This window comes from Lathyrus oleraceus, chromosome 1 (assembly GCF_024323335.1).
Source record: "Lathyrus oleraceus cultivar Zhongwan6 chromosome 1, CAAS_Psat_ZW6_1.0, whole genome shotgun sequence".
Taxonomy (NCBI): domain Eukaryota; kingdom Viridiplantae; phylum Streptophyta; class Magnoliopsida; order Fabales; family Fabaceae; genus Lathyrus; species Lathyrus oleraceus.
This window is the reverse complement of record NC_066579.1, coordinates 96,207,659-96,228,377: the sequence shown is the minus strand read 5'-3', so window position 1 is coordinate 96,228,377 and position 20,719 is coordinate 96,207,659. Positions and strand designations below refer to the sequence as shown.

Below are 20,719 nucleotides of genomic sequence, written 5' to 3'. Positions count from 1 at the left end.
TCTCTTTTGACAGAAATCACTATATTTTGGCACATTTAATTTTGCAAGGCCTGGACTCTATATTTTGGAACGTTATTATCTTCCTTTTGCTTTTTTGTCGATTATTTTCTCGGGGAAATGAAAATATTTAGCCATGTGTAGAAATCTATCATTTATTTTAATAATTTTAGAATGAAATATAAACAATAAAGTTATATTAAAAAATTGAAATGTTCATTCCTATTTTTATTAAATTTATTAATATCTTCACATATAATTTTTTGTTATATTTAATTCCGAATGATAAGTTTTTAAAAGGTATCAGTACTAATTAAGTGTTCTCAATAATTAAGAAGATATGATCAAATTAGACGTGTTGCTTTTATTATGAAGCTGTTGATTTTGTCTTATCCTCTTTGTAAAAACAAATTGCACCATGATATTCAATTAACTTTCCATTTATTCTTGTTCCCTTCATTCTTGTTTGAGAATAATGAGTAATACTACTTTAATTAGTGGCTATAACTGTTTATACAGTCACCAGATGTTGATATCACTTATAAGAAATTGTGATTGTCCGTCTTATGCATTGGATATTCTATATTTTAAAGTAAGTTTAATAATAATTACCTTCGTTTAATAAGTCATTATAAATATTTACCCTTTTACGATCAAAAATATATTCTATTTTTAATTCTATTCTATTAATGATCTGATAATCATTACATATGTGTAGTGGAATAGTTGAGGGAGGCTTTGAGATAACGGGGAGAGGCGTATGCACCGTCTTTCCTAAGTTGTCCTTACAATAGTTCGAATGTTTTTCATTGGATTCAATCGCCCCTTGGTCAGATCAGTCGCCCAACTTTCAATTCACCGTCCATGACGTGTATGGATTGGGTCAACCATCAATACCTATGAAGTTGTGGGGTCTAACTATTTCTCCTGAAGTCTTGAGTATTGTTTTGGATCAGTCAAAGGCTCAATCCAACGTCAAACTACTCTCAACGACTCGGCATATAAAACCTTCATACATGATACACAAGGTACACTATTCTGATCTCCATTTTTTATTATACTTCTCTTGAAATTTGAATTAATTTGGTCCTTGGAATGCTAACTCTATAAGACCACCCCGCGTCGTCGTATCTGAGATCAAAACCACTAGTTCAAGATCATTCACCATCGATACACATCAATTATGGTTCCAAAACAGAATAGTTGTGCCCTATGTTGGAATTGACTCCTACTTCATGTGTAATTCCACAAGTAGATCATTCTCGATCCGAAGTCAGATATCTACCGGAATTGAAAGAGAAATACAATCAACCAACGCGTTGCTATGAGAAGATCATAAAGATACTCCGATTTTATTCCATCGTATTCGATCGTCACTGATGAGATCCATAATGTCGCAAAGTCTAGTGGCGATCTATTATCGAAACATCTCACCCAAAAGGCAAGCGATATTAAACTACGGAATGAGAATCGAATGGCGACAAGTTGTTTGATAAATGAGAAGACATTCAGAACCTCGAGTGCGGGGTTATTAGTGTTTTTCGTAGTCTTCATTGCTAGAGAAACGCCTATGAGATACCTCATAAGCGATGGATTTTTTGTAATAACTTTTGATCTGGAGCAGTCGAGCAATCGTCTCCATCAGTTATATATGAGTACCTACGAGGGCAGAGATCCTTTAACTTTCGATAATTTGATAGCTTACCCTAACGAAAAATCTAATCTCTCACCATTAATAAGAAGATCCAAAGGGAAAAAGGTTCCTCAGGTTTTTGGTAACTTCATATGGGAACGTCGTCAAAGGCATCTCTGTTAGACTCGACGTAGTAAGATAAATAACCAACATCAACAATTCAAGCAAAGATAGTACGTCTAAGAAGAAACCAGACTCAAGTCACCCTGATTAGGAAGACGTGTATGGGAGAAACTCTTAAGAAATCTAATCCCATAATTAGGGGTGATTTTGGAGTGCACCAGATCGGGGTCAGTTCGACCAGATCCATGAGGGTAGCTTTCAACATTCTTTTCAAACACACTATTGACTGAACTTCAGCGACTCGCTTGAGACCATATCCAACCCTAAATTAAAGCAAAACGAGAGGGATAAATGAATAAGCCAACTATTTGTGAGGGATAGTTGGGAGCATATCCCATATATAGTCGAACCCCTAAAATCATGGATGAGAAAGATAGCTACGAAGATATCAACCGTATAATATTTCCCCTCAAACGTAACCATAATGCCGTACATCTGAAAGGAGATGGGCTTGCTTGAGACATCTCCAGCCCCAAATTAAAGAAAAACGGGAGGGATAAATGAATCACCCGACCATTTGTGAGGGATAGTTGGGAGTATACCCCAGATATAGTCGGACCCCTACAATCATGGATGAGCAAGATAGCTACGAAGACACTAACCGTAAAATATTTCCCCTTAAATGTAACCATAATATCGGACATCTGAAAGGAAGACCCCCCACACGAAACCAAAGACAAATGACCTGAAAAGTAGAGCCAACAAATAAAACTCCCACTGATATGACCCTCAGATGTGCAGTCATTCGAAGAGCGAGTATAAGAGAAGTAGAATACACTTTCGTTATGACTTTCTCGACGAGATAAGTGTTATGTAAAGTTCGGCTCAATTTTAATAATTAATTAGTTTACCATGGGAAACATTGTGAGCACAAATGCTCTTGTAACCCTCTGTAGGATAGGGCGAGCCCCTCTTGTAAGGCAGATTCCTCACTCGGTTAACACGCTTCAAGTGTAGTTGGCGTACCCTTACTTAGAAACTAGCCACTCCAAAAGCATAGGTGCTGGAGCCCAGGGACGTCCGTCCCAAACTAGGGAAAACATGGGGCAAGGACGAGGATCTTTCCTTTGGCCGAGGACGACTCTGAGTGACGCTGAAGAACAAAATTAATTCCTCCAACTAGAAATCTCATCTAACAGTATAGGAAAGAAGAAAAAAATAGGTTTCCTCGCTCTGAGACGCTTTGCCTAGGTTGTTCACCAAAGCCCATCTTCAATAGTCTTGAAAGGATTCAGTTTTGTGGCATATGTAACACCCCAACTTTTAAATATAATATTTTATTGTTAGTGTGATTTATTTATTATATTTGAATTTGATGTTTTTCAGAGTGTGGAAGTATTTTGGTAATTTACTAATTATCGGAGTTATGAAATTTGAAAGCAGATAAAATATTATTATTGAATTATTACAGAAAATTAGTCATATTAATTATTTTGGTAATAAGATAAAATAGTAGAGAATATAGAATTTTGATTAAATAATTATTTGAGTTAAATATTTAATTAATTTAAATGATAATTTAATTAATTAATTAGGAGAATGCATCATTTGTGTGGATAGAGAAGAGTATGAGGTGAGAGGAGAGAAGTTGAGATTAACTTGGACAAAAAATGTGATTTGAAAAAATAGACCATATAAATACTAAAAAGTCGGGAGAAACTTAAGGGAAAATTGACATATGGATCTTCTTATCCTACTTCCAATTTGTATTTTGGATAAATATGGAAGATAAAATATCTTTTGGATTCTTATTTGACAAGTGAATATTCATTTATTTAAAATATGACTAAAAAATAAGAGAAAATCGACAAACATATAGTATTATCTTGGCTTTAGGGCTATTATTGATAATAAAAAAATGAGTTTTTTGAAGTTTTCGTATCATAAAATTGATCCTAACAGTAGTTAAGACAAGTGGAAAAAAGATGAAGGATGATTTGTATGAGCTTTATGTAGAGTTTGTCAAACATGTGATTATTTTAAACTAAACTTTTGAAAAGTGCTACATACTTTTGGGAGGAGAAGGAAACCTTGACATTCTCATTATATATTTTTGAAGTAAGTACAAAGTATTATTTCTTTGTTTTACAAATGAAACCTATTGTTTATTCTTTTGATTAGCTCAACTTTAAGAATTTAAAACTTTTCATTGTTAATATGAATAATTTATAGGAATTTTAAGAACATGAAATCCAATTAAGTAGCAATGCTGAAAATTTTGAACTTTATTATTATTTAGACGAGCAAAAGTTTTCTCCATTGCTCAGTTTTTATATCTAAGCTTATTTAAAGAAAAAAAAGTCATAAATATTCCAATGATACAAGAATGACTTGTGAGATAGCATTAGCTTCTGGGTTCTAAAGTATAGAAGTTCAAGAAAGAAAAATTAATTCAAACTCTCACATGCACATGTAATTGATTATATAGTTTTGAATATAAACTTGTTAACTTTTTAGATGTTTCTTTTCTTTATCCTCTACATTTCTAACTTATGTTTTTTTAGTATCTCTATTGAAATCTAGTATCTATAATTTGGTTGGAAATGAGAAAGTTTTGTTTGGATTTATTAAATTTCTATTTATTTTAAGGGAAGATATAAAAATAGATTAGTATTTCTGATTTATAAAGTAAACCTTAGTGTGTCTTTGGTTTTTTATATTGGAAAATAGTGTATAATTTTTAAAAGACTAATTTTTTTGTTTGTTGATTTTGATGAGAAAATGATATTCTTTCTGTTTTTTATTATAAGTCATTTTTTATTTTTCACACGTATTGAGAAATGTAATAAGCGTGATATAAAAAAGAGAAATTATGAAGGATTTTACAAAATTGTTTTTCTTCAATGATATTGAAAAAATAAATTGACATAATTGAAAATAGAGAGAATAATAAAACTTTAAGGATTCATTTATATTATAAAACAAACTATATTGTAGTACAAAATATTTTTCCAAAACGACTGATAATAAAAAATAGAGATAGTACTAATTAAGATAATGAAAGCGAACAAGCATCCAATATATTGGGAGATATGAATATGGTTGCATAAAATACAAGTGACTTTATGCAAGTCGTGTTAGGACTATTTAATGCTTTATTTAAATTAAGTTTGATTTTGTGTTAAGTCGAATGACATAAAATTTGTTGTAAACAATTTAAACTTAATTTTTGTTATGCTGGATCATATGTAACTTGTGTTAGATATTGAAATTTGTGTGTTATGGTGAAAAATTTGTATTTTATTTTGGATAAGTTGAATTTAATTTTTGTATTGTTGGGTTTGGATAATGTGTTGTTTTAGATATTAGTTGTTATGTGGGCTTATAATGCTTGGAAAAAAACTTCTTATTTAGAAATCTTATATTGTTTTGAATTTGAAATTTCATAGTTACTACTTACTATCAAAATTGCATAGTTACTTGAAAATTAAAACGCTATTTGGTATGAAAAATTGGTATTGTGAAGTTTGTTTTGAGTTGAAATTGACATATTTAGGCTTAGGTAGCATGCAACCTGCACAAGGGTGAGTATGGATAGTAAATGTTGAGTCCATATTTGATAATGATTTTTTTGGCTCGATCCTATAAAGTCTGAGACTTGTTTATGACCGAGTAACGTGTTTTGACAACTTTACAAAAATATATAATTGCTACTTCATTGGTGTGAAACTAGTAAATAGCGATGGCCAGTAAGGTCTCATTCTCCTTGGATATGATTTGCGTATGAATTTTCCCATCCAAAATGATAATAATTTCTAGTTTATATATGGTTTCCTAGGCTCTTAGCCCTTTATGGCCAATTTATTCGTTATTATGATGTATGCCTCCCTGTCTAATTTAAGACAACAAATGGGAATCAATCACGTTATTTTTTTGTTTGAAACCGACCATTTATGTCCATTGATACTCTCTTAAGGTTATGTTTGAGTATTAAAGTGTATCAGTTATCTATCGAATATGTTAGCTTTGGGTCAGACGGTTCACTTTGGCCCATTTATGTAGATCCATATCGGTGAACCCTCATAAGAAGCTAGGAGATCGTGGCAGGTTCTCCTGAGCCCGAATATGATTCCAACCCAAGTTTCTAGTTATGTACACAATGCCTCAAGTATGAGGCCCGTAGGGGCGAGATGCAAAACATGATGATACATAATTCCTCAGGCATGAGGCCGATAGGGACAATATGCTTTGTAAGAGAAATTGAATAGTACATAGTCCATCAAGCATGAGACCCACGGGGGGAAAATGTTTTAAATGAAAAAAATGGATTATACATAGTCTTTTAACAGTTATTTCCCCTATAGCAGGGTCATGCCTAGTTAAGTCGAGTCTACCTCAATATTGTGGGCCAAGTGGATCTAATGAATGACGATTGTCGTCTTTGTTATCTTATGGTGGGTTCTCTCTATATCATAGTCTGAATCTTCCTTGGGTTATCCTTTTTAGAGTTTTGTCAAGGTTTTTTTTATTGGTATCCCTATGGAAATAGAATTAATATTACAAAATACATTTATTAAGAATAAAATTCATCAAATTAACTAATTAATTACATAAAATATTATTTTAAATCCACTCACCCACCCTCTTTCTAATTAAATTATTCATCATCCACTTCACATAAGTATGAAGAAATCAAGAAACAATGATGTTTTTGTGATTCATGCCAAAACAAAGGAGTGACATGCTAAGAATATGAGAGAGGGGAGGGGGGGGGGAGAAATTATTTTTAACTTTATTAAAAATATTCTAAAAATATCTTAAAAAATATAATTTTTATAATTACATAAACTATATTTTTATATTATCCCACTTGGAGAGTCGAATGAGGATTTAGCCCTAATTGGAGAGTCAAATGAGGATTCAACCCTAATTGAATAGTCGAATGAGGATTTAAATCAGAGGTTGGAGACTTGGTGATGTCATGGACTTCGCCTAAGCATAAGTAAGACGAATTATATGGAATTTAATTCTAACGAAAAGAGACGTGTTTCTAACCATGACATGAAAGTTGGACACCATATAATCCCACAAGTCACGCAATTTAAATATCTTGGACCTGTAATACAAAATGATGGAGAATTAGAAGAGGATGTAAACCATAAATTTCAATATGAGTGGCTAAAGTAGATGATGGCTTCAGGGATTTTCCGTGACACAAAGGTACCACTCAAGTTGAAGGGAAAATTTTATTGGACCTAAAATTTTGTACGAGAAAGAATGTTGGAGGCTAAGAATTAATACGAGAATAAAGTAAGTGTAGTAGAGATGAGGATGTTGCATTGAATGTGTGGTATGATTAGACAATATAAGAAGTGATAATATTAGAGAGAGTGTTGGGTTATCACCTATAGTAGAAAAGATGGCGGAAAATAGACTTAAATGGTTTAGACATGTAGATTTTGTGGTAAGGAGAGTATATCAGATGGAGAGAATTCAAATATCTAGAGGTAAAGGAACACATAAAAAACTATAAGATAATTTATTATGAAAGATCTTGATATTAACGATTTGAATAGAAGCATGATTCTGGATAAAACATTATGGCAAAAATATATCCATGTAGCTGATCTCACTTAGTGGGATAAAAGTTGGTTGGTTATTTTTGTTGTATCACTACTACGAATAAGTGATTTTAACTCGTTTTGGAAATGGATTTTACCTTGATTTGTTAGCCCATGTAAAGAAGGGAGTCGTGGAAAGTGCATCATTTTCCCTCGATTGATATACAAACCAAGGGAAAAGTTTTACTAGTCATGAGTTTGATTTCCATCAACTACTTTTTTATATTTTCAAAGTGCACACAACATTACCTCTCGGTTTCTTTTAGTAGTCGAGGTGAAAAGTTAGTATTTACCTCGGTTGGGAGTTCCAATCGAGGGGAACGACGTTGTTTTTTTAAATATTACATAATTTTCATCTTGACTTATATATATACACATTTTGTGATAGAACATATATTCACATGTTGTGACATAACCTATATACACATGTTTTCGACACGCAGGAAACCAACCATAAGCATTTTAGACAAAAACCTATATACACATTTTGTAACAGAATACACATGTTTTCAATAAGGCAACACATACATTGTTTACAAAAAACTCGAAATAGAACACATACATTTACATCATACTAATCTAATTTACAAGGCAATAACCCATGAGAAATTAGTTTAAATCAAAAGTAATATAGGAAATAATCGGCCCAACCTGAGTGGATGTCGTCTATATTATCTTGTGCAGATGGCATCTCATTGTTAAACACGTATAATTTGAACAAAATTTAAATTAGGATAACAACAACAACAAAACTTAACTTTTAATCTCCATAACATTAACAACAAAATGAACATTTTACTAGCTAACAACAATAACATAAACTTACCTAACACAGATAACTTGCATGCAAATGGATACCTTAGCCCATGAATCCCTAATGTTTCCAGAGACAATATCCAACATATGTTTCATAACATAATATCCACACACATAGTTGTTTGATTATCTCCGCGACTTTAAACAATTTGTATATAGTAGTTAATACACACAAAACACAAGTAATACATTAGAGAAAATTTAAAGAATGTCACAAATAAGACCACTTACTTTTGGGAAAATGAATGTTGGCTTTTTATTTCTTTGATTTTGACACATAAGGTTGTATCCCTCTCTTGCTTTATATGTTGGAAAAAATTTGACTAAGTAAAAATTATTCAAAAGTAAATGTAACATTTTAGTATTACAAAGACTACAAGTTCCACGACTAGTCATTCCTTTCATCTTTGACTCAAGACTATAATGTAATGATCATAACATGATTACTCAATTTTTCTTGGGACAAATAATTATTAGTTGCCAATGACCACTGCATAAACATCTATAATAGTTAATAATGGGTAAAAAATAAATATTAAATAAGATAAAATGCAAATCATATATACTTACGAATTGATAAAAGGTCCTATGAAACAATATATTTCTCTTGAATTAAATTATTTTGCATGTATGCTTAGATATCATTTGATGAATGTTGGGTACATTGAATATGATACGTGTCAAAGAAATCATACTTTTGTAAACCTGTTTGTGAACAAATCTGATGCATGTACCTAAGTGATGTTAACACAAAAGTTGACAATAAAAGTATTTGATAACAATGAATATAAATTGAAATCAACATAAAAGTTGTAATTACATGCACCATAATTGAAGTAGGATTATGTCAAGCCAATTAATACCCTCCAAAATATCCCTAATACAACTCTTTGATATAAAATAAATTATTCTGACTCATGTTCTAATTGTATTCAGAAGGAGTCTCACATCTCCTCTACCATGATTGTCAATCTTTATAATAGACCTGGTTGAGACTCCATGACCTCAATCTTATGATAGAGGAATGAAATTGAAGACCTACTTTTCATACTTGCACCACACAAAATAACTTTCTCATATATGTCTAATTGGGTGGACCACACAATCGTATGTATCTGCGCCACTATAGTTTGAGGCATAGGTCGTACTATCCCCCGGTTCAACATTCTCGTTACTTTTCTCACCATGCAAATTCCAACATGTATAACTTCGATCAATTCCATGCCTCATTAGATGCGATGTCAACTGAACTGCGTCAACCCGTTTCCCATAACAACAACCCAAGCAAGGACATATCATTCTATTGGGGTCTTCGGCGTGCGCAACGGCAAACTTAACGAATTCTAATACCCCATTCTCGTACTCTCTCGACAATCGATTGGAAGACATCCATGTATTATCCATTACTAATTAGAATAAACAAAAAACAATTTCAAAAGAGTTCAAACACATTCGGACCTAGGTTTCTAATGATACTGGTGTTGACACAAAATCAGATATTCATAGGGCTTGAAATTGCCTAATAAACCCAAACAAACGTAGGGCTTGAAATTTAACGCATGCGCTATCAAATTTAAAATGACTATGAATATTGAAACTTTACAGGTTGAAACAAACGTAGCATAGACAACAATAACATAAAACTGAAATGGGGCAAAGCTAAAACAAAGCAAGAAATAGGGCAAAGCTAAAACGAAACAAACGTACCTTTGGTGCCAGAAGGAGGAAACGTCGTAGATCTAACAGAGGTGGAAGGAGAACGCCTTAGAATCCTAACGTGAAAAAGAACGAAAATAACAGAGAGTGAAATAACAAAACGCGCAGTATGTTATAATTTTAATGTTTACTAAAGGGGACCTTAGAGGGCGCTTGTGGAAAAAAAGCGCCCTCTAAAGTGCGCTGTCTATTCCTCCTTATTTTTCTCTTCACTTTAGAGTGCGCTTCTTTAAGAAAGCGCCCTCTAAGATGCGCTGTCTATTCCAGTTTTTGGCGTAGTGTCATTAAAAAAATGAACATGTCATCAATTTTCAATACAAAAATGTGAGAAAGGAGTTAAAAACATTTGAAAAACTTTAAAGATAAGAAATATAACACACCATCAAATTTCAGTACAAAAATATGAAAATAAAAACAAAAACTATTTGAATTTAAAATAATGAGACTAATTTCAAAAATAAGATAAAATATGAGTAACAAGATAGTAACTTATGTTAGATAGATTAAATTCGTCCATAACTTTAACTTTAAGAGATAGAATGGATCTAATCCATTAAATAAGAGCATAAATATCTGTCTCTTTTTAGAGTTCTTTCAAAGTTTCTTAAGCCACGGTGTCAGAATGCATTGGATATTCAACCGTTTTCATCGTTCTCCTTTATGTTAAATAGCTTGTTTTTCATTTAATTAAAAAAAAAGTGCTATTATAAATTGTAGCAACCGTGGTAATAAATTAAATCAATTCAAAGATAATAAATTTTAAATTATTGCAACGGTTATAATTTTAAAAGGTTATATTAATTATTAATATAAACAGGTAACTCTCATTTTATTTTATTTTAAATGTATAATTTTTTTAATATATTTTGATATATTTAAATTAAATTGTTTTAATTATATTTTTATATAATATATATGAGATATGTTGTGAGATTTGATGGAACCCATTTTAAAATTTTTGATGAATTGTATGTATATATATTAGTAATTGTAAGAGTTGAAATGATTGCACAATGAGAAACCACTCATTGTGGCACTTTGAAATTGTCAACAAATATGAAATGATTGTACAATGAGAAACCACTCATTATGCCATGACATTAGGGTCTTTATGAAGCTGACTGATAACAAATTATCAAACTTTGATTGATGAGAGAGAAAATTGAAATTAGAAAACATACATTTGGAGAATGTTGCCGATTGTATGATCTTTGTATCTCTCTCATAAGATACCCTTTTCCACAAATTCAAAATTAATTACAATTTTTTTAATAAATAATAAGGAAAAGAGAATGATCATAGAATAGAAAAAGAAGAAGAAGGAGCAGAGATATTTTTTGGTTCCTTGTCCTGTTTTTCCTCTATTCTGCTCTGTTTTTTCGCTACTTGTCTTTTTTTTGGTAATAATGGAAAGTCGGAATTTTTTTCTTTTTGTCTACAATACAGGACAAGAAGTTCATTAACGTGGGATACGACATTTACATTGGAGGCCCATTTGAATTATATTTGAGAACTATTCACTGCAAGTCAAAGACATTATTGACCCATCTTAGTGAAAATACTATAATGTTTTACCGTTTCTAAAAATTTATCTTCGAATGCACCTAATACACATATAACATAGACCATTTTGATTGACACCCCTCAACATCTCCGATATTAAAAAATATAAACTTATAAGGTTTGATTCAGAACGATCTACGCTGAGTGTGTTCGGAGATGTATCTCTAAAAATTGGATGACATTTTAGAATTTTTACATGGTGCCTAAAAAACATATATAGTGCGCTAAGAAATCCCCAAATTTAAAAACACCACCTTTCGCACCATTCAAATTTTAAAATTCGGAACACACCAACACTGTAAATCCAATAACATAACTAAGCCAAAGACAAGGAAAGAATATAATATCATGTAATATACATCTAATAGAAGTTTTGTACAGATATTCCAAATTATTATCAAGTAATACATATCTAATACAGTCTTAAAGGTTTAAGTCATTCCATTTTTATCGTTTACGAAGAAACACAAGTAGGCATGTCGCAAGGATGTATCCGAAGATTAAAATCCGAATTTACCCCTATCATTTACAAAGCAGACACAAACAAACATGTTTTAGGGGTTTATTCGAATATTAAAATTTGAATTCACCATGATTTTTCAGACAAAATGACAGTATCTATATGATATATAAACACATCAAAATCTTAATTTTAATGTTTATACAAGTAATGTTAAATATACATTAAAACATTTTAAAATGTATCTTGATTACATCCATGAAAATATAAAAACTAACACTACTTGTTGTTGAACATGTGATTCCATACACAAGAGATACGGTAAATTGTGGAGGTTTAAAAAACTTTGATTTAAATATATATCATTTGATAAATCAAAGTTTGAACATATTTTATAAAAAAACCTTTGGAATAAATATGCAGCGAAAATTTAAAATAAAGGAGATGAGGAAAGAGAAATGACGAAATGACATCAAAGAATTAAACAGATGTTAAGAAGACTTAATCACGTCTCAAATGATTGATTTTGAGAGTATCCACTATGTTTGAAAACATTTTTAAGATTATGTTCAACATCTGATGTCTACATATTCTTTGGTCTAAATCTAGTATCATGGAATTCTAAGAAGTAGTCTCTAATTGCTCTCGTTCAAGCATAGAAACATAGCATCGTGCTTTGATTAGAAATCATATTAGAGTTTGAGTTGAGTTTAACTCATCCATACACAATCGACATATAAAGTGATAAATATCACTCAATTTAAACTATTTTTTAATGGTGTATCTCAATTTCAGATATTCCTAATCCATATCTCTTAAGCTCTACATAAGGTGATATACATATAGTAAGATTTCCTCTTAGTGTTATTTGCATACTACCTTCAAAATTTTCCTAGCCATTTATTTTCCTTTCAAGCTATCCAAAAAGTGATGCCCACAAAATATGATTTTTTCACTTGATCCAAAATATCACTTGTCTTCACATGTTCATCATAGCACTCACGTTATTAACTACTTTGAATGCTATCCACTTAAATGTTTCACTTTTAACATTCAATCATTTGGAACACATGTGAGTGGCATGTCACATCTTCATCATGTATGTGTGTTTTCCTCCCACTTGACTTGTAATTACCATAAAACCACATTTCCATATCACTCTAACCCTTGACTTGTCATTTTTTCACATAAAAAGCCACTCATGTCATAATTAACAAAAAGAAGATAATGCCTATTCTAACTATATTAAGGTTTTCATTGTGGTATCTAGTAATTATTTTTAATAATGAAATGTTGCTACCTTATGCAACTTACACCCTTATTATTTAACATGGGACTCATTGTATCAATATTGACAAATAAAAAAATACACATAAAAATAATGAAGAAAGACATAAACATGTCTAGGATATATCTTAAACATGAAATTTTTTATTTTTTTCAAAGTTATGAACTTGCATAACCATGCAATAACATAAATAAAACAAACATGAAAACATTAATCTCACTACACCCTTTTGGTTATCTTAACCTTGAGACCTTCTTTTGTGAGAAGTACAATTGAAAGGCTTGGAGTAACACAAGTACCTTCCACAACATGAACACAATAGTTCCACAAAACAGAAGCAGCCACCATCTTAATTTGAATGAAAGCTAAGTCTCTTCCCAAACAAGTCCTAGGACCAGCATTAAAGCTAAAGAATTTGTAAGATGGAACATAAACATTGCCTCCTCTCTCAGAAATCCACCTCTCTGGCTTGAACTCTCTACAATCTTTTCCCCAAGTATCTTCAAACCTTCCCATGGCATACAAAGAAAACAGTATCATTTTTCTAGGATAAACATGGTGACCACTTGGAAGTATATCCGGTTTAACCGCTTCCTTTCTCTCAAAAGGTATAGGTGGAAAAAGCCTTAGCGCCTCACATATAGCACCATGAAGATAAACTAGCTTTTTCGTCTCGTCGACACTTAAAACCCAAGGCTTCTGTTTGTGTCCGAATTTTTCTTTTATCTCTTTGAGAATATTGGTTTCCACTAAAGGATGTGTAGCAATGAGATAAAATAACCATGTAAGCGCCGAAGTTAGAGTATCTCTTCCCGCAACAAAGAGATTGAACGCAGAATCTCTTAGAAACTTGTCACCAACTTCACTCCCCTTTGATTTTTCTTCTCCAACCATCGCGGTTAGCAAATCAACATGTTGGTTTTTCTCACTTTCAGCATTTTCGTTACAATTTTTCATACTCATAAGCTCTTTGCGCTTTGAAGCTATACAATCGTATAGAAATTTATCAAATATTTTGCATGCCTCGGTCATTTTCTTCTCATTGCCAATTTGAAGCCATTTTTGCAACTTCCAAACACATTCCGGCACAATGTGTCTATAGAAGATGGATTCTTCAGCTTGGTTAAAAGCCTTCTCGACCGCGACTTCAGGGAAATCTACGGAAAGACAATTAGGATCATGTCCGAGAATTATCAAACAAATGTTATCAAACGTGAAGCGGTTGAAAACATCTTGTAAATCGACCATCGAGTTTTTGTGTTGTAGAGCAACATGATTCAATAGTGGAATCAACGATTTCTCGACTTTGTTGTGAATGATTCTCTCTTGAAATGACTCAAAGCTTCTATTGAAAAGATATTGGAGAAGATTCCTATGGTATTTCCATTGAAGTGAATCGGTAGTGAAAATACCTTCACCAAAAGCTTGAAACATTTCGCGAAACAAATCGCCTTTGACAAAGTTGTCGAAACTCTTGCTCATAATGTGGTGGACATTCATTGGATCAGCTGTGATTACAACATCCATGTTGGTAAACCAAGGTCCTAGGAATTCAACTGTGCCACCTTTGACTCTCAACCAATGAGCTGAAAATTCATGAACTTGTGAAACATTCCAAAGGAATCTTGGTAGCATACCAATAAAAGGCCAATTTGTGAATGCAGGAGTTTTGAGATATAGTGTTTGGCAAAAACCATATAGAAATATGGTGAGAATGAGTGTGACAGCCATAGCTAGAAATGGTGCTAGCATTATCATTGTCAATGTCAATGGAATTGAAGGAAATGTTATGTTATGTTATGCTCCAAATGTGTGTATGTATATGGATAAGATGATAAATGATTATGTCTGGGTCTGGACATAGTAATCAAACAATATTAATTGGGTTTATTTTATTACTTTAAATAAAAGTAATATTATTTTGAAAATAGGACAAAGAAGTTATGGTATTTAAATAATCATTATAATTGATAATTATATTTTCATGTTATGGACGGTTCAAATAAAACAGCTTATAAATATCATAATAAGAGATCAAGTATATTAATGCTAAAGATAAGATAGTTAAATGGAGTTAGTATATAGAAAGTATCCCCTTTTAAAATAAAATAAAAAATAGATAAGTCTAATGATTATGGAAATTTGTTACATTGAATAATGATTAAAAATTATTTAATATGAGAGAATAAAAATTTAAAAAAATAATATTCTTTATGTTTCTTAATGTTTATGTTTAACCTATAATATATGGGATTAAAATGGAGTAATTGTTATTAAACTATTGGATTGTTTTGGTTGATAAGATTTCAAACCAAATCAACTTGAAAATAAATTTTACATGGCTTCTTTGCACCTCATGCCCCTACTTATTGGATTTGACTATTTAGATAGAGAGGACAATTGGACCCTACTCGTATAAATTATTTACAGTAAGGTAAAAATTCATAAAATAGGCATGGATATGAATGATATATGCAATTGTTTCACTAAAATAAGAGAGAACTGGATTATTTTCAATTTTTTCTCTCGTGTGCAATTCTAAATCATTTAATTAATCTAACGGTTAAAATAAAAGAAAGAGAAAAAAATCATTTAAAAAAGAGAGAAAAATATATTTCAGATATTTTTATTTTTATTTTTTTCATCTATTATATAACTTAATTTGAGAAAATAAAAGATAGTAAAAAAAGACCACATCATCCTATATAATTTGTTGTTAAAAATACATTGTTCTTTTTATTTTAATATTCTTGATCAAATAAATATTTATACATTTTAATTTGATAATAATTAAATTATTTAAACTATTTGTAATTAATTTAATTAGTCAATTTTAACTATTTTTTATTTTAATATGTTATAAAAATTATATTTGGAATGCATATTTGTGGTTAAAGAATAAAATTAATATTTATTTTTTATATTGTCAACATAAAACTGAATAAAATATATAATATATTAAATATTATTTTTCAAACTTTAAATTTTTTAAACTGTTATATTTAAAAACGAGTCATTATAAAAATTATTGAAGCATATAACTTATAAGTTGAATTTTTTTTGTTTGTCATAAATAATGATTATTTAGTTAAAAATGAGAATATTTATGATATCTTTATTATAATATATTATAAAAATAAACACAAGACAAATGTTGTGACTAAGAGGATCCAAATATTTGTTCTAATAAGGATGATCTTGAATTTCTACTTTTGACATATAAAAAGGTGTGATGGCTTCACTTACCTAGAGAAAGCATCTGATTCTGAAATGTCCATATATATTTAGTTTATTAAATTCTGATGCAGAATTATGTAGTAGCTCAAATTCAAACATAGTGTTTCTTCTTCACAACCTCCTCTATAGTCATGGAAGTTACCAATTCCATATTATCAGCTCAATAGTTCAATTCAAAATGTGGAATTTGAGGTTGTATTTGTGATTCTAATCAATGATGTGTTCGATTCAAATCATAAACTCTCTTGACGTGAATCATAACATTGTATGATTCGAATCATGATTAAATAAACTTGTGAAAATCAACTAGGATTCGAATTATGTAATGACTTAGCTTCAAATCACATGTATCAAATCATGATATGAATCAAATAAGTCATTTCCATATTTTATCACATTGATTCAAGTCATTCTTTCATCTTATTCAAATCATAACTCTATGATCTGACACAAATCAATTTCTCATTTTCTCACCTATTTTGTGCCTTACCTCTAGCACCTATATAAATCATTTTTGTCATTCTCTCCAAATATTCATAAAATGATGATTCCATGAGAATTATAGAAAAATCCATATTTTCACAAATCTAGAAAAAATCTTGTGTGTTCTTTCTTTCACATCTTCTCTCTCAGTCCAAGCATATATAAAACCTTCATATTTTATTGATTACGTTAAACATGTTTAGGTATTGTGTGAGTTTCTTCGAGATAACCAATAACCTTCAACCTTGAACCAAGAAATCTCATTTTATGATACTCAACTCTAAAGATTGAGTGTTGCAGCATATTAAGTTTTTGGACACTATTGTTGGGTATCTGTTCTGACATTGATTTTTCTTTTCCATTGATTGGACATAAAATTTTCTATTATTTTATTTTTACCAAATATTCTCGTTCTTTGTTGAATGTAAATAGTTCAAAGTCTTGGTGATCTTGTTCAACTAATTGTTGAGGTAAAAAGATATTTTCCATAGGAGACATAAAGAATGAGTGACATATGAGAATCACACTTAAAAAGATTATGCCTCCGCGAACAATTATAGACCACGTTATAGTAATGTGTGTCTTATTATGAATGTTAATAACTTCGAACTAAAACCTTATTTGTTGTCTATGATAAAACAAAACCAATATTCTGGTTCACCAACCAATAAGAAAAAAAATGCTCATTTGAATGAAATGTTAAATATATGAAAAGAAAAATATATGTCTTTTAAATTTGTGATTTCCTTCATAAGAAAATTGGTTAAAATATGGGTGTATTGTCAAGTAATAGAGACACTTAGGTTTTGTGAATTGAAAAGTCTTCTAGTCAGAATTGGATTGGTGATCCCTTGAATTTTGAAAATACTTGATATTTGCATTTCTAGTCAGAATGTTTCTTTCTTGAATGATTGATCCTAATATTTTATACTAAAGCAATTGCTTGAGGATATATGAGTTTGATAAACCCAATTTATATCATTATTTATCGTTTATTTCCGTTGTTAATTCAACATTTTTACTTCATTTAATTTCTATTTTAAAGTTGTTTCTATTTTTTTATTAATATCGATAATCCAAAGGAGAAGGGAGGTTTCGTGACTTATATTCAAGTATTAAAGGCTCAATGCAAAAGCTGTTAAAAAGGTCCTTGAAAAGCTTTAAAAAAAAGATGCAAAATGATGAACAAGCCCACAGCACCTGGTTCGGCCGTAATGGCCAGGTGAGAACCTCAATACTTTTGTTAAGTTTATATAAACTACACATGAATGGGTTTGTTGCTTGCAGCATGCTAGTTAAACTACCCCCATTGCGTAATTTAAATGAGTCTTGTCATCAATCATCATTCTTAAATCTATTTCATCTTAACTATCATCAAAATTAGTTCATTTTGATTTATCTTCACTGCTAATGGAACTTGTTTTTTCATCACTTACGGTTTCTTCAATGGCATCAACATCTATTACTTTACTCCTTCAAGACATTGGTGAGCCTAGATGGTGTTTCATTTTGGATTAGCAAAATGTATATATCTAAATTATGTGATTAATTTACCTTGTGTGAATTTTCTTCCTTGTTTAATCTGGAAATGTTTGGTCTAAGTCTTCTAGAGGAGTTACCTGAAACTGAGAATAGGCCTTGCCTATGGCATCAGTATTCCAACTTCAAGAAAAAAGAACTCGGCGGGGGCACTCTGTTGGGAGACTTGATGATGACAACAACTAAGGCAACATACTTTGAAGCGCATGAGGAAAATCTAATGAAATTATATGAGGAAAATTCAAATGCTTATGATTGGTTAGAGGTTATTCCTAAACAGAAATGGTATGCATTTCTAATATATTCTATGTATGGTGTTCTCATGAATAATCTTAATGAATTTCTTGATGGAATTATCTTAATACAATGAGACAAATCCATCATAATCATGTATGAATGGATAAGAAATTAACGTATGGGTAGGTTTGCAACACTTGAAAAAACTATAAAGAGATATAAACGCGAGACTATGTCTAAATTCCTGAGGAGGCTTGATAGAGAAATAAAAGAGTGACAACTAGATTCTAACATATACTAGTAGATTAAAATTTCAAATTGTGGATCTAAGTGCTTGCAGGTATAAATTTGATAATTCCGCGAAAGATACTCTCTGAATTTTGATGACAACAACGTAAATAGTTGTGATATTGAAGTCGGTGGTAATAACTCTCAACACTCTGATGATGGTGAGCCAATTAGTAAAACAACTCAAAACCTCGTCAAGAAAAGAGATTCAAGATTGGAATGCTTATATAATCAATGCATCCAACAAAAAAATTTGAAGTCTCAGATAAAGTGTGAAAGTTTGCTAAGTTGTGTCTGTCTGAGTGACTAGAGTTTTGTAAAAGTAAGGAAGTAGCTCCTAAGTTCTCAAAAAACTCACACACACACGTGTGAACATACACACTTAAACAGATGTCCACAATCATTTAAAAGGATTTTTAAACTAACCAATTGATTGAGGACTCAAGGGAATATATAGAGAATGTTCTTTTAGCCTGCCAATTAGGTGGAGCATTAAGTTAATTGATTGAAGGAGGCATAAATGATAACCAAGTGATTAGGACAGCACCTTAACGACCTGAAACGACTCTATATCAGATATTTTCTTGTTGGGCAAGGTAATCGATTGAATTATCGATTAAAAATGACTAATTCAATCAATTAGGCCTTAAGAAAATCAATTGGGCCTTAAGAAAATCAATTGGCTCATGAATTCTGCCCATGGATTATTTATTTTTCTTGTTTTCCCAAATCCTAAATAAAGGAGACTCGCCTCCTCTTCATTCCATGCCACTTTCTAAAACTTTATATTTTCCTTGTAATTTATCTCTGTAATTTCTCTCTTCCTCCCTCTCTAAAAATTATTTCTTTCATTTAAAGTTGTCATAGTACCTTTGAGTGAAACCATGATTTTCAGGAAGAGTTCGTAAGTGGTCATGCTATTTTTTTAATTTATTTAGAGTGTGATACTCTTGAGAAGATTGAATTTGATTCATGAGATAAACCAGTCATAAAATATTTGTGTTGGTTCAATGAGCTTTGCCATAAAAAGTTATGCTTTTGATTATTGAGATAATCCTGAAAATCACTTAGAAGGTTTGTTAGATTAACTTGTGGTAAACTCTATCTTTGTTTGGAGATAAGCCTATAAAAATATTAATATTATGGGCATAACCTTCGGAAGTTCAAAGTTTATAGTAAAATTCTCAAAAGATCTCTTGAGGATAAGACTAGGCCAACACTCGGCCAAACATGTATATGTATCTGGTGCAATCTCTCTAACCCCGTCCTTTTAATTTCCTCTATTTATTGTTTTATTTTTCTTCTTCTATTTACTCTTAAGAAATTACTAACATAATTTTAAATTTAATTAAGAAAAATTTAAAACTAATCACGAATTTTAAATACCACAGCTCACCCCCTTCCTCTTATGCTTGAAGTCAATTGTCCAACAAGTAGCATCAGAGTCTTACTCCTATTAAGGACTAATAATCTCAAGAAGAAAAATAAATTCAAACTATTCACTAATGAAACCCTCATTCTTCAATGGGGAAGGCTATAATTTGTAGAAAGAGAAAATAAAGTTTTCCATAAAAGGGATGGATTGTGGTATTTGGAAGGCTGTGAAGGAAGGTTCATTTATTCCTACACATAAAGTTAATGGTGTTATAGAAAATAAACCTGAAAAGGATTGGACTAAAGACGATGAGGAAAATGTGCAACGCATCCTGAAGACAAAA

General features: G+C 31.0%; 1 protein-coding gene across 1 annotated transcript; it reads right to left on the bottom strand.

Moving 5' to 3' along the window:
• Positions 1-13,340: 13,340 nt before the first annotated feature.
• Positions 13,341-15,086, bottom strand: LOC127118972 (alkane hydroxylase MAH1). The gene has a single exon (XM_051049199.1). The coding sequence runs from the start codon at positions 14,973-14,975 to the stop codon at positions 13,437-13,439; it is 1,539 nt and encodes a 512-aa protein (XP_050905156.1). The 5' UTR covers positions 14,976-15,086; the 3' UTR covers positions 13,341-13,436.
• Between the last annotated feature and the right edge of the window lie 5,633 nt (positions 15,087-20,719).

Bases quoted from the DNA above. Each gene is read 5' to 3' on its own strand.
- LOC127118972 (XM_051049199.1), bottom strand. From the start codon at position 14,975: ATGATAATGCTAGCACCATTTCTAGCTATGGCTGTCACACTCATTCTC.